This window comes from Pleurodeles waltl, chromosome 6, assembly GCF_031143425.1.
Source record: "Pleurodeles waltl isolate 20211129_DDA chromosome 6, aPleWal1.hap1.20221129, whole genome shotgun sequence".
NCBI lineage: Eukaryota > Metazoa > Chordata > Amphibia > Caudata > Salamandridae > Pleurodeles > Pleurodeles waltl.
Genome location: NC_090445.1, coordinates 606,702,108 through 606,715,421, shown reverse-complemented (window position 1 = coordinate 606,715,421; position 13,314 = coordinate 606,702,108). Strand labels below are relative to the sequence as shown.

General features: G+C 40.8%; 1 protein-coding gene across 1 annotated transcript in view; it reads right to left on the bottom strand.

The window, feature by feature from the left end:
• The window catches only part of CPNE5 (copine 5), a 995,886-nt gene that overhangs the window by 102,906 nt on the left and 879,666 nt on the right, over positions 1-13,314 (bottom strand). The window contains exon 14 of the mRNA XM_069238884.1: positions 8,158-8,219. Within this exon, the coding sequence (XP_069094985.1) occupies positions 8,158-8,219 (62 nt within the window). The remainder of the gene's footprint in view (positions 1-8,157; positions 8,220-13,314) is intronic.

The following is a 13,314-nucleotide window of genomic DNA, read 5'->3' as shown; positions in this document are numbered from 1 at the left end:
AGCTACATGAAATGATGCGTTAAGATGAGAAGGGTCAGCTATACTAATATGGTAGAAACGGTGTGGAGTAATAAAATGAAGAAACATTCTCAATTAAAAGGAAAAACACAAAGATATTTTTAACATTTCACTAATTTGATAACCATATGCACTACTGTAAGTAAATAAAATGTGGGAAAGTGTACCAGCATCACACGTGTAAGCAATAACCAGGCATCATTTGCTGTGGCATCCTCTTGTGTTTGATTCTAAACTCCAGCAAAACTGCATTCAACAAAACTGCCTCCACTGGGAGTTATTCTTCCTTTAGTGGGTATTATAGAGGGAAAATGAGCAGAGTGTAACAAGTAAGATACTCTACAAGTATCCCAGCGAGCAAGGTACAGAAATGAAATGCGTTAGACACCAAAACCTTCAATTATAACCAGTTGACCTGTGGTCCATGGGTATCAAAAACCATACAAACGTTTGCTAATGTAACATATCCTTTCAGAAAGTTTTTTTCCGATGGGGCTCAATTCTACATGCCAAATGCTCAAGTAGAGGTGTTACTGACATTTTTGTTCTTAAGGAAATGTGTACACAATGAGGAAGGTGCCTTCTCCTTTAGTCCTAGGCTTTTTCAGTATCATCTTCATGATAAAGAAAAGAGACAAAGAGACAACGTGATTAACCCAAAGAGTCCAAATGCTTCCTGGCTTATATTCATTGCACAGGTTGAGGTAATTTTCACCTTCGAAATGTCCATCCACAAAGGAGTATTTGGTGAACATGAATGCGCTTAACGTTCAATTCCAATGTACAAGAATCATCATTAATCATTCCACTTTCCATTAACTTCAGAGCTGTTGGATTTCACCAGCCTTCCCCACAGTCATGTTTGCAGTTAGGACTTCACAAAGGATCCACCCAATTTTTCTCAGATCCAGATGATTCTGGGCCCATGCTCAATAGATTTTTTTCATGTAATACAAATTAATCAGCTACTAGTGTTTTGTTATCTGTTAGCCATAACTGAGGTACTGGAGAACAATTAAATTTTTTTCTTGATTTATTGGAATCAGGATCTTCTGTATGTCTTTCTCCCATCACAATTATTCAGCAATCTCTGTCGTAGGTGATTTCGCATACGGCCTCCCTGGTCACGGTGATGATGGTGTGGCTTAGCTAACCATGGTTCTCCATACTGAGTTTAGTGCTCATCCCTTCTGTTTTTTTGAGAGCGGTTGCAATTGTGTATATGCTGTGTCAGCTTAATCTCTTGCAGCCACAAATAACTTATACCATTAAGCATGGGATGTCAGGGGTTCCTGAGAACTACGGACACATTTGCATATGTTGTGGCTTTCATCACAGATTCAATGCTACAGTTACTAGGAAGAGTTAGCTCATATATTGGCCATGATTAAGATGGTGTGGCTGAATCAGCCTGGTATCCCATGTCGAGCCTGGTGTTCACTTCTTTTACTTCTTAGGTGCAATTGTTTGTATGTGTTAGGAATATCAGGAAAGACAGTGCTTGCACATTACCTTTACCCAAGCCTGCAGGGTTTAAACTCTCCTTGAGTTCCAAAGAGGTCACACTTTGTGAATATGAAGAACAAGAACATAGGAGCCAGGTTAGCACTCACTTTCAGATTGTAGGATGAGCTTCTACAGCCTTGCAGGTCAGTCAGAATAAAAGGCAAGGGCCGGCACTGGGTCAGCGCCTGGCAACATCTCACAGTTTTTTTTTGCATCCTTTGCTTATGCCAGTTCATCACTCAACATTTGTGATTCTTCACTATTTGTTACTTTAGCCCCTTTCATTTCCCTGCCCCTGGTTGTCCACTGATCTCCTGGTCTCTATCCTTTGTTTTCCATTAACTCTTTTGTGCCTGCAACATATTTTGTTCCTTTAGACCTATTTGCTCTATATCTAAAAGCGTATCACAACTCTTCATCTTGGCAGCACATCTGTTGCATTTGTATCAGCTACTGCAGCGACCTCTGCAACCATCGTGCTATACCGGCATGTTGTCTCGCATCATTCTGCCCCGGATCCTTTCCTTGACTGTTCAGTTCCAGACTTGATTCCTGTAAAGACTGTGCCAGTCAGAGATGTTACTCATGCATAAATGCCATTGATGTGATATATTTAGTGTTTGTTGATTTACAAAGTCTTATATTGTTGCTTTGTCTCTCTCAAAGATAACTGAGCAGTGGTTCTGAGATGATTCTAGGTTGTTGTTGGCCCTATGCCAAACAAGTGTCTCAATGTATTTTCCCTTCTCCCATTTTTCCTGGGTTCCTAACCAACACATTCCTATTTACTACCTTGGTTGGAACAGGTGGGAAGGTGGAATTGTCAGCTATATCCCTTTTGGGAATTTACAATATTATCCTTAAATCCTGATAGTATGTTGGATTAATTCTATTGCCTGTGGCTCCGAGGACATAATACCACTGACTACTGACCCTTGGATTTTAGAGGTTTCTGAGAACTCCCAGAACTTTCAGCAAATGTTGTGGCTTTCATCAGAAATTGAGGTTTACAGTTACTAGGAAGAGTTTTCTTATAAACTGTTAAACTGGAAAAGATCATCTTGCCTGTGCAATGGCCAAGTTCTCAATCCAGTGCAATTCTTTTTGAAAGACGCTTAGGGTTACCATTTTTCCTTTTTTAATAAAGGTATACCCTCTTTGATGATGTGCATTTATGCTTTGGCCATTTCAGCTTAACATTGCCCAATGGCAGGTTACTTTGTAGGTAAACATCCAGACCTGCACAATCTGTTCATATGAGTACATAATTCAGTCTGGGTGCAAATACTTTTGGTGGCTGATAATATGTGGTCTCCAAATATTGCTACAGTAGTGGGTCTCAAACAGAGATCCTCTCAACATCCCTGCTTTTTCTTTGTTCATAGCCAATATCCAGGATATGTGACTTGATAGCACAATCCAACCAAAGCCATTATTCTATTTATAAGGTTGTTCTGGAAGGTTAATGTTGTAAATGTGCCCTTTCTGTCCACTGTCACACTAGATTTTCTGGCCTGTTACCACTGCTAACCAGCAGCTTCTCTTTCCAACACGATGAAATTGGCATTACCCTGATTGGCATATTTAACGTATGTATATGTCCCTTGCTTATGCTACCCTCAGGGTACTCAGGGTCTGTAAGTTAAATGTCAGTAGTGGGCTGCAGCACTTATTGTGCCACCTAATGCAGTGACAATGCAAACATGACTGCAGGTTTGCTACCAGCAGACACCCTGTGCAGGTTTGAATTGCAATCCTGACATCAAAATAACCCCTTTTGATAGGTTTAAAACCTTCTGTTTACATATTTATATGTCACTCCAAAGTAAGCCCTACTGACCCATTAAGGCAGGGAGCATGATATTCAAAAGTAGGATATGTAAAGGTTAATGTTAAACACAGGCTTATAGTGTTGAGCACCTCAGTGCTGTTTTGACTGTAGCAGGGTTGGTTGTTATATGGAAAAACATCACTAATAAATATTAAGTTTAATAAACATTATATCTACTTAGGAAACAGTTAAAGAAATATTTCAAGGTCTCTTTTTAATAGTTAAATAAAATCAATTTTAGCAGTAAAATCTAATTTGTCTATTATTACAAAAAAAGTACTTTAGAAAATGTATCACTTGCCTGCCTAAATCCTCTGGGGGCCTTTCTTTAAGTATTCATCTGTTACCTGGCAGCTTGATGACTCCCCTGTGGTGGCTGTGAAATGCTCCCAGGACAGGAATAATGGGCCTTAAATGTGGGGATGAGTTGTCCTCCCTGTGATAGAATGGCCTGGAGGCTATGCCTGATCCTTGATATAGGGGCCTTCCCTGTCACAAGTAGATCACACTTGGGCCTGTCTCCCCTTCTAGTTAGGTAGGCACCAACCCTGGTGGAACGGGAGCTGCTCCAGATCTGGTTTAGAGTTGCCACTGAGGTGGGGTTGTAAGCAGCCTCTTTGACATTACAGTGTCAAATCTCTGCACTCCCTTTCTTGTGCCTAAGACCTTCTGCTTTGCCCTCCCCTATGTTATCCTTTCTACTCTACCAGCTTTTCCACTGCCTCCTCTGCTGTACCCTCTTCCCTTCCCTTGCATGTTATCTCTTCCCTCTCTCCTATTCTCCTTCTTTCCCCCACTTTTTCTCTGCTCTTTTTGTCCGAGAGGCTAGGCTTTCTTTGTCCTCAGGGCTGGTCTCTTGCTCCTGTTCTCCATCTGAGCTCTTTCTGCACCCCAATTTACCACACAAGCTTTAATATTCTCTCTTATTCCCACATAGTGTGCTCTCTCACTACCCACCCCACGTCTGGGATTTGGCAAGAGGGTTGGACAAGGTCAAATGTACTCTATCTCAAAAGGCTTATTTTAGATGCCCTTCATCCATCCAAGAGATTTTTCTATTGCAAGTCTCTCTTTGTTTTAAAAAGGTCATGCCAGTATATTTATAGAGAATGGCAGCTTTTTGTACTTGTTTTGGTTTATATTTTTGTAATTTTTAGTTTTGAAATTGAGATTTGATCATTATAACGTAATTCTCCCAATTTAATGGGTGAAACCCATGCAGCGAGACAAAATCCTATTTCACAAAGTTCCTGAACACATTATAAAACAGCCTATGGCCTGCCAAACATACAGCCTAATCAGAAATACAGAGCACCCTTTGACATTCTAATCCCTGGACTCATCCTAACTCGTTCTAGTTGCACAGTAATATGTCTTGTACTAGACCAAGGGCTCTGCAAGCAACACAGTAATGACCATGGTCCCTGAGTCTAACTCAAAACGGATGAAGACCAGGAAGAGGCCCTCACTTCTAAAACCACCTGCATGTGCCTCATGTCAGAAAATTATTTGAGCAGCTGGGAGCAGCACATAGTATAGATGTATGGGCTTAGTGGACATCACTTATGGAAACACCTATATGCACATGGATGTAATACACAGCTCACCTTGTATAAGCCAGTTTGGCTCTGTAGTTCTTGACTCTTGTGAAAATATCCAGTTTTTCAATGACCATAAAATATTACAAGCACATGCCTGAAAATCTGCAAGGTATATCCATACACAAATAGGCCCGGTTTACTATCAGTGTCAGTAAAGTGCCAGTAGTGTTATCTCCACATGATAAATACTCACTTTCAACATTGCAGTAGCATGGAACTATCACCAGTGTCCTAGACCTAATTATAATAGACACACAAGTCATGACTAAAAAAGCATAGAGAAAAAGCCTCAAGTTAAGACTATGTAAGACACAATCTTACTAGGGAGGAACGATTGGCACTAACCGACTTGATAAAGGAGCCCAACATTACCATCGAGGAAGCAGACAAGGATGGCAATTTCGTGGTCATGAACAAGCAAGACTATTTACAAGAAATTGACCGACAACTGTTGGGTACTCTTGTGTACAAGAAGCTTGGCAGCAACTCACTTAGAGATATCATCTTGACTATTGAATGGAGGCTCAAGCATTGGAAGGAGCAAGCCTTGGTCTCTGGTGAAGAATACAGATATCTTTTCAACACAACTGCACCATGCCTATACCTTACCCAAAATTCACAAACAAGGGGTTTTCTTCCTGGTAGGCCCATTATATCAAGCATAGGATATCACATGGAAAGATTATCTGAATACGTTGATTTTTACCTGAAACCCTTTGTTCAGAATTTGGCCTAATTTATAGAGAATACTTAAGACCTTTTCAGTGAAGTGGCAGACTTCGAATGGACTGATGGCAACATGCTGGTAACAGTTAATGTTTGCTCACTATGTACATGTATCCCCAAAAAAGAGGGTATTCCTTCTGTTCAATACTTTATAGATACCAGGGATGCTACTCTACTAACTCACATGGAAATGCTTATTGATCTGATAACTTTGGTTCTACAGAACAATGTCTTTCTACACAATGGAGAGTGGTATAAGCAGATACAAGGTGTTGCCATCGGGTCCAAATCGTTTCCCTCATCTGTACATGGGGCCATTTGAAAGATTACATATTTGGACCCACTGCCCTACAGAACTTACATAACACATCCTTTATTCTTGAATGTACATCAATAATGCACTTTTGTTCTGATCACGTAATACGGACACACAACCAATTCATACAATACTTAAACAACAACACATACAATCTGGCTTTTACTCATCAATCTAGCACACAAGAAATTGATTTCTTAGATGTTGTTCTGCAAATAGACAGCTAAAACATAGGCTCTAGACTATAAGGAAAAGCAACTGCTTGCAATGCTATCTTGCATGCTACTAGCTCACATCCACCTGCACATATCAGATTTATACCCCACAGGGAGAGGATCAGAATTAGATGCAACTGTAGCGATAATCTCCAAATATTGGGGAAAAGGTTTACTACTAGGGACTATTGGAAACAGATCCTCAATGAGGCAAAAAATAAATCATGAGTGCTCAACGGAATAATCATTTGACAAAACAAGATCTGTGAAAAGGAAATATGGCAAATTCGCATTCATTACATCACAAAGTCACGTTCACATTGGTGAATCACTGTTATTTGCGCTTGACGTTCTTGGCCTCTGACCCAATATTTCCCTTTTATCTAAGTTACACATGTGGAGACATCCCCAGATTGCCTGCTGAGTCGCACCAGATCAGGTTTTGTTAATGCATAAAATCTCGTTTTCTCACCTGACATCCATGAGTTATTATTGTGAATTCAGCGGTTTCCCGGAGATATGGAGTCTACCAGCTAAGTTCCTGGCAGAACCAATTCAGCCTTCCATCTTTCTGAGATCAATAACTTCACTAACATTGTGTTGAGTAATAGTGAGACCAATCATGTGAGCACTTGCAACCTGTGCGTCTGTGGTGTAAGCTGCACGGACATTATTATTACTTTATTTTACAAAAGTATTTGAGTGGGAGGTGTCCCTTGGTCTCAGATTCTGGTAATAAAAAACACTGGCACTGAAACGGGTTTCTACAGGGCTTTATATTCATGTCTTTATTTTTAAGGGGCAAAAGTGGCCGTTTTCTAAATAATGACTGTAAAAACTGTTATGGTAATCCAGGTCAGCGATGTAGTTCCTGCTTACATTTCACATTTTCCATAACCTTGCATGCCTTCACTGAGTCACCTTTAGGTGTCTGTGATTTCAGGTTGTAGACGGGTGTTTCTAAAGTGGCACAATTGAGAGCTCTTTGAGGATGAAGGCAGTGCAAGTTGCTCTCAGTGGCTGTCAGTGGCTCATAAATGTGTTCAGAACACACATTCGTCCAATCCTTGGCCTTTCTGTAGATCACCCAGTGCAATGTTCGTGTGTGGCAGTTGGAATCATGACTCTATGTCAAAGAGTGTAAAAGAAGTACACAGCTGTTATTGAATATTGACTGGACAAAATAAAATGCAGTACTTAAAGGTCACGGGTGTGTTGTGTGTTGGGGGATGATGAAGTGAAGAAGCTTCAAGGATGTTTGTGCACGTGAGAGTGGCAAGAGGGTACTTAAGATGAAAGAGATGAGGTGCAAAATATGCAGATGTAGGATATCGATAACGTGTGGATAAAAAAAGGCATAGGTGGCAAACAGAGAGGTTGCAGAGGAAAGTGCTCTGAAACAAGGAACACGAGTGATTTAGGCACTCCGAAGACAACTAATGCTTCCACAGACCTTAATAATGTTCGAGTCACAGTCTCATACTTTCGGAGTTGAAACATTTTAAATTCTAATAATTTACAACAAATGGCTTGACTTGTTTTGCGTGCAGGCATGTTACGGTGTGATATATCTCGAAGCAATAATAGAAAGCTCATAGAGTGACACTAAAATACAAGTCAGGTGGCATGCTATGGAAAACACTGGGTTTTAGTTTAGTTTTTTAAAACCACGCCCTTGTATAGGCCACACTTCTTGGCAAGGACAGGCTATACACCCTTAAGAGGACTCACCCAGTTTTTTCAACTTACTTAAAGCCCTGCTTTCAGAAATAAGAACTGATTATCTGCCTGCAAGGTCCTATCGTCTTTGCTGGACAATAGAAGGACTCGGCTCACGGATGTTAGTGAAGACATTGGTGACGTCAACAGGACAAAATAAAGTAAAAAAAAAAAATAGAGGATTCCTGGAAGAGGTTGGCTGCAGAGGTCACGAAAACTACATACCCGCCTTTGATGTAATCGAGGAAGGTGTGCTCCGATTCAACACTGAAGGACAGGAGAGTAACCTCAAAGTGAAAAACACAAGAAAATGAGATTTGGAAATTTAGAGATGCTTAACAACAGCCACCCACTGATGCATTATTTGCGCATTTAGGATTACCACAATATTTGCTTAATAAATTTGCATACGATGTCTTTGAATGGCATTAATTTGCATACTTATTGGTTAAAGAGAAAACCATTAGCATTAATTTTTACATTGTGCATTCATTTGTCAACATTTGATATTTTGATTTCACTCAGTCTGGAATCGATTAGATCAACTTGGCTGAAGACCTATTGCTTTGGTGAACAGGGTAAACCTCAGGACGTACTAGAGAAACACTGCTGGTAACTGCTGAACACAACTAATGGAAGCCGTAACTGGACTAACTGCTCACTACATCTGCACCACATGACGCTGTGCTTTGACTCTACCCACCCCAGGCCACATACCTCAGATAATGCCTAATGCTCTTTCCACATGCAAAGCACAGAGGAAGGGTACCACTGCTGATCACCTCTCTGGTGTGCAGCCCCCATGCAGATACCCCTTGTCTTTTAGAGTGGCGTTGCAGGAACCTAAAGATATTCTGTAGCTATCAACAATGTATGTATATATTTTATACCCTTGTGTGGTAATGTGATGAGGATAAATTATTAAAAGCATTGTACATAATTATAAAGTCAGCTGCAGATGATTCTAAAAAGTGTTAGTTATGCATAACTCAAACTAGGTAATTGATGTCCCGTTTGCTTCCTAATTTATCTGTGTATTTCTTATCTTTTTAGGGTCGAGCGCGCAAAGCGCTCTGTCCATGATGTAATCTCACTATGGGCTTTTAACAACGCCGATGTCACACCCATCAGTTTGGTTGGTTCGTGGACTTGCCTTTTAACATTCGCTTGATTTTGTTAGTGAAAGGCATGCATACATCATGCCTTTTCTCCGGTGCTTAGCCGTCCTCGAGCGCACAGGCCAAATACTGAAAACATACTAGGCTTGATGTTTTCTTTATGGTTTCTGAACTACTTTTTATTTTTATTTCATAAGCAGCACGATCTCGCTGGGTAGTAATCGAGCGCTTTGCATGGCATCGACCCTGTTGCATGGATAATTGCACTTTTGTCGGTTACATGAATAATTGCACTTTTGCTGATACGTTTGACTGCGAGCGAACTTCTGTTTCCTTTTGTGTGTCTGATTCGTGCTCATGGTGGTCGTCGGCTCGCTTTTGTAAAACTGTTTTACTTTTCAGTTTATGTGGCAAGAAAAGTCCGGTTAGGAGTTTAAAACGCTAATACCTCTAACTCAAGCAAACGCGAGACCCATTGCATTGCAAATGCTTGTTTAGGAAGGAATCATCAGTATGCTACGCATTCTCTACTGAAATGTATTGCCCTCCATCTGTGGAGATAAACTCGCTGTGTGCTGTCTCTTACCTACTAGATATGCCTTCACTACTTCTAGCGTAGGACTATCCTGCATTTTGGTGCTTCTCACTTGACTCTTTAAAGATACCTGGAGTTGCCCTCCTATTCACTGATGTTCCTGGTAAAACTCTCAATGGCACGTACACTAAGACGTTCTCTGTGCATATTCTTGGTCTAGACTTTCTTTCAGTATTTACTGAAAGGTAACATTGGCTTAAAAAAATTGCAATGTTGTGTCATTTTCATTTGGTGCAAGCTTGTGCTATATTAAGGGTAAATTGGGCCCTGAGGTTTCACTTTCATAATCTTTGAGCGTTCGGCAGATGCCCGGCTCATAAATGAATACATGGGCAATTCACTATAAACCGACCCTAGCTTCCTAGTATTAACATTTATATTCAAATAATATAACATTTATATTCAAATAATATAATGTTGCAATGATCAGTATTGTTTCTGCAGCACTCAATATTGAAGCTGCCTCTTGAAAGAATGACAAAGAAACGAATAAATGCATCTGGCCTGTTAGGGTGATCTCCAGCATATCATAAATGATCTTATACATACAAGCTATGCCTTGTAGGAGAAGAAGAGAAACATATTTTCTGGTGACCTTCGTATTCCTGAGAAGTCACAGACGCAATCTAATATTTTCTGTACAGCAAAATATGAAACAAAACCTGAAAGTGACAATTTCCTGCTCTTTAAAGGTAATCAGATTCATTGCAGCCAATATTGCATCTGCACTTTATGTGTGAGGACATTCATTGTAACCCCTATAACGTCAGCACTTCGACGGTCATTAGATTGCTTAATTAAAGGTATTCTGCCAGAAAGTAATAGCGCATGTGTTTATCGAGGGAGCAAGTTCACCGATCAGGCAGAGGCCAATGGCATCAGAAATGGGCAACACTTAAGGCTGAAAACAAACTCCCCATTGCAACACCATTTTTCCTGTGGTTTGTGGAGCTGCCTGACGCCCATTTAGGTGGAGTGTCAGGCCCTGCCTTAAAAACAGAACATTTAACAATACTTAGCAACACAAAAGTGGGGCTGGCAGTTGTTACTTCTGAGAAAAGAGTGCCTCCCTCAGCAGTGCCTCGATCCATATCGCTGTAAACATAGCACATTGAGCCTGTTCTATGCAAATTGATGCTTAGGACATGTTTTGATAGGAGCCACTTATTCCTCACAATAGGGCCTGAAGCAGTTATCCCAGTGCAGTTCTCCATCTGTGCCGTTGATAGCAATGATTCGTTTAATGCTGCAGAGAAATGAAATCACGACAAAATACAACTGTAATCACAGATTCCAAGTTTCCATCCACAGCAGCATCTCACTGATAATTCGAGTCGTGGACAGAGGAGCGCACTGCACAAACATCATCAGGAGGACGCGAAGAAGGCGGAAGGGAAAGCAGGCATCAGAATTTCTCTGCTTCCTTTCTTCCAAGTCAATAGTTTTGCCGCGGCTGAATGACTGACAACACTTATATAGCGTATAGTAAGTAGATCTTTTCTTGGCGCTAGTTTTAAAAGATGACTGGATAAACAGGCATGTCAGTGAGTGGCGAGAGTACAGTGTACTAGTTATAAATTCCATATCGTGGGAGATTACGCTGAAAATGAATGTCCACCCCAAGTGCGAAGACTTAACTTTAGGCTATAAGGAGACATTTGTTTTTTCTGTGTAGGTTTTAGGTTAGTGTTTAGTGATTTTAGGTGACAGTACTGGGGTGCTCCCTGCAGTAAACATTTTAATGTAATACACACAATCCTGAAACAAATATACTCTGCGACAGGTAGACGCTTAAGTGTTCTGCGCGCCCATGGTGTCTTCTGTCCAGTCCTTTTATGGCCCAAAAGGCCAAAATCTACACTTGGCGCAAATGCCTTAGAGTACTTTACATAAATAGGCTTACAGGCTACATTCCACAATGCCAGCTTTTTTTTTATTAATTAGACACGGGGAGATGCAATTTTTTTACTGGCACACTTACCACCATAGCATTATTTTTCTCAAAGAGAGCAGGTTTAAGTTTAGGCCTGGGTAAAATTTGCATTACACCAACATAATTTGCATAATTTTGGTAATTTTGCATCACTCTTCTTACGCAAAATCATGGAAACTGTGCTATTACGCCACGTCACATAATGATATGCCGCTCTTGGTTTACAGAGATTACAGGTTAGCAATGAAAATTTACCACAAACGCACAGGAGCAATGCAAACAACAGAGCATGAGCAGCTATTTTCGCAGTGCTTTTCTATGTGTGCACTATATTTTTAAGCATGAAATACATCCTCAAATCCAAAGAGGATGTGAGGACACATCTTGCGCTGAAATACTGCACCAAATGCCAGTTTTGCACTTCTCGTAACTACGCGTAATTTCACATAATTTGTTCAAAATTTCATATAACTTGCTGTTGCTTATACCCCTACATTCTTCACCTATAAATAACAGTTCCTGAAGACTACACAAACATGGCCTACAAGGAGCATAAACACTGCTCCCAAATTCTATTCTTTATCTGTCAACTTTATGTTTAAGACAATAATATCTGGAGGTTTAAAAGAGCAGAGTGAGGTCTTGCCTCTGCCACCAAGAAAAAAACTTCAGGTTTTGTGAAATTTATTTGAAGAGTTGTCGTTGATCCAGTCCTGCAATATCCCGGAACAGCTTTTCTAGGTGAACAGAGACCCAACTATAAAGTCTAGGTGTCACCAGCATAAGATTGGCCCGACACCCATATTGACAACCGAGAAGGTCAAATAGTGGGCACAGATATGTATTAAAATGGGTATGCGATAAGTGGGCGCCCCAAGCAGTGTCTACATGAATGCATGTGCATGAAGTTTACTTCAAGAATGAGACATGCAATTGTGACTAATTTGCTCAGGATCTCAGAGTGCCTGTCTGTGACCAGGCATTATGTAGTTATCGCAGCAGGTGATTTGCTAGCTGCAACCAGTGCATAGGTACGTAGCTTGTCACAGTTCTTTACTTGTGATGATATTAAGCAAGCTGAGTGAACTGTCTAAGGCAGCAGTAGTAAAATGTGCAACTGGATGGGTGGAGTGCTTTTCAATTTCTTGATCCCAATAGGACTTTGTACTTAGCTGTGACTGTTGCTTTCTTCCCACAGATCCAATTCACAGCTCGTAGCTGGCATTCTGAGAGGTGCTTGTCATTTTCTGCTCCCCCCCCCTCCACCCATGCTTATCTCCCTGGAGGTGTCTTTAACCTTTTCTATTTGGTTGTATGTCAAAATATCAATTACAGAAACATTGTGTTTCCAGAATGGCATTAAGGACCAAATAGTGAGAAAGTAAGTACATATAGGTAGATATAGATTTACTGTTCTTAACTCCACATCTGTGTGACACAGAAGCCAATCTGAAATGCCCTAGAAATAGCCAATATCTGCTGATGAGGCTGTGACTTCCTCACCCAGCAGTTGTGATTCACAGAGAGAACTGGCAGGGAGAGCCTCACATATATGTGTTGCCCAAGAGTCCCTCAGTGAGCCGCCCTATCATTGGGCCATAAGGCTGTCAACACACGAACCTGAGGAATTGAGCTGGGAGTACAGAAGGCTGCTTCTGACCGAATAGGATAGAGTCTCAGAGGACTATAACAGAGCCAATGGGCTGGCAGCACAAAACAGCACTACTGAGGCACAG